This window comes from Vulpes lagopus, chromosome 4, assembly GCF_018345385.1.
Source record: "Vulpes lagopus strain Blue_001 chromosome 4, ASM1834538v1, whole genome shotgun sequence".
In the NCBI taxonomy this organism is placed as follows: domain Eukaryota; kingdom Metazoa; phylum Chordata; class Mammalia; order Carnivora; family Canidae; genus Vulpes; species Vulpes lagopus.
The window spans coordinates 109065774-109066798 of NC_054827.1; the positions used below are offsets into that span (position 1 = coordinate 109065774).

The 1025-nt window shown below is 45.2% G+C and overlaps 1 protein-coding gene across 1 annotated transcript; it reads left to right on the top strand.

The window, feature by feature from the left end:
- The first annotated feature begins 438 nt into the window (after nt 1–438).
- LOC121488990 (NADH dehydrogenase [ubiquinone] 1 alpha subcomplex subunit 2-like) lies at nt 439–738 on the top strand. Its single transcript, XM_041751370.1, has one exon. The coding sequence runs from the start codon at nt 439–441 to the stop codon at nt 736–738; it is 300 nt and encodes a 99-aa protein (XP_041607304.1).
- Nucleotides 739–1025: the final 287 nt, after the last annotated feature.

Below are 1025 nucleotides of genomic sequence, written 5' to 3' on the forward strand. Positions count from 1 at the left end.
CCCCCTGTACCTTACCACCGTATTATGAAAAATCTCTTTACTGCAGTTCCTTTACCCAGCACATCATGTCCAGCTTGCAACAAAAAATTATAAGGCAAACTAAAAGGCAAAAAACAGTTTGAAGGGACAGTAAACATCAAACCCATACTCCTATATGGCAGAGATGTTGGAATTATCAGAAGGTGAATTTAAAACAACTATGATGACTATGCTAAGGGCTCTAAAGGAAAAAGTGGATAACATGGAAGAACAGGAGGATAATGTTAGCAGAGAAATGGAAATGCTAAGAAAGAGTTTTAAAATGCTAGAAATCATAAATGCTGTCATAGAATCACAGAATGCCTTTAACAAGTTCATTTGTAGACAGGACATGGCTGAGCAACCTTGAAGATGTGTCCATAGAAATTGAAAACTAGGGGGAGTTAGGCACTAGCAGAGATGGCAGCTGCCGCAGCGAGTCTGAGAATTGGGGCCAAAGTTGCCCTGCGTGAGATTCGTGTCCACTTGTGCCAGTGCTCGCCCGGCAGTCAGGGCATCAGGGAATTCATCGAGAAACACTATGTAGAGCTGAAGAAGGCGACTCCTGACCTGCCAATCCTAACCAGCGAGTGTTCCGATGTGCAGCCCAAACTCTGGGCCTGCTACGCGTTTGCCCAAGAGAAGAATGTCTCTTTGAACAGCCTGAGCGCTGATCAGGTAACCGGAGCCGTGGAGAATGTGCTAAGTGGCAAAGCCTGAAGCCTCCACTGATTGTTAAGAGCAACAGCCCAACAGCTTGGGCTTTGTTGGACTGAGTAAAATGTGAAAAAAATGTGTTCTGTTCTTTATACAGCTTGTGCCGAAAAATGAAAAAAAAATAAGAAAAAAGAAAACAAAAAAAGAAATTGAAAACTAGGGCAGCCCAGGTGGCTCAGCAGTTTAGTGTTGCCTTCAGCCCAGTGCCTGATTCTGGAGACTTGAGATCGAGTCCCACATCGGGCTCCCTGCATGGAGCCTGCTTCTCCCTCTGCCTGTGTCTCTGCCTC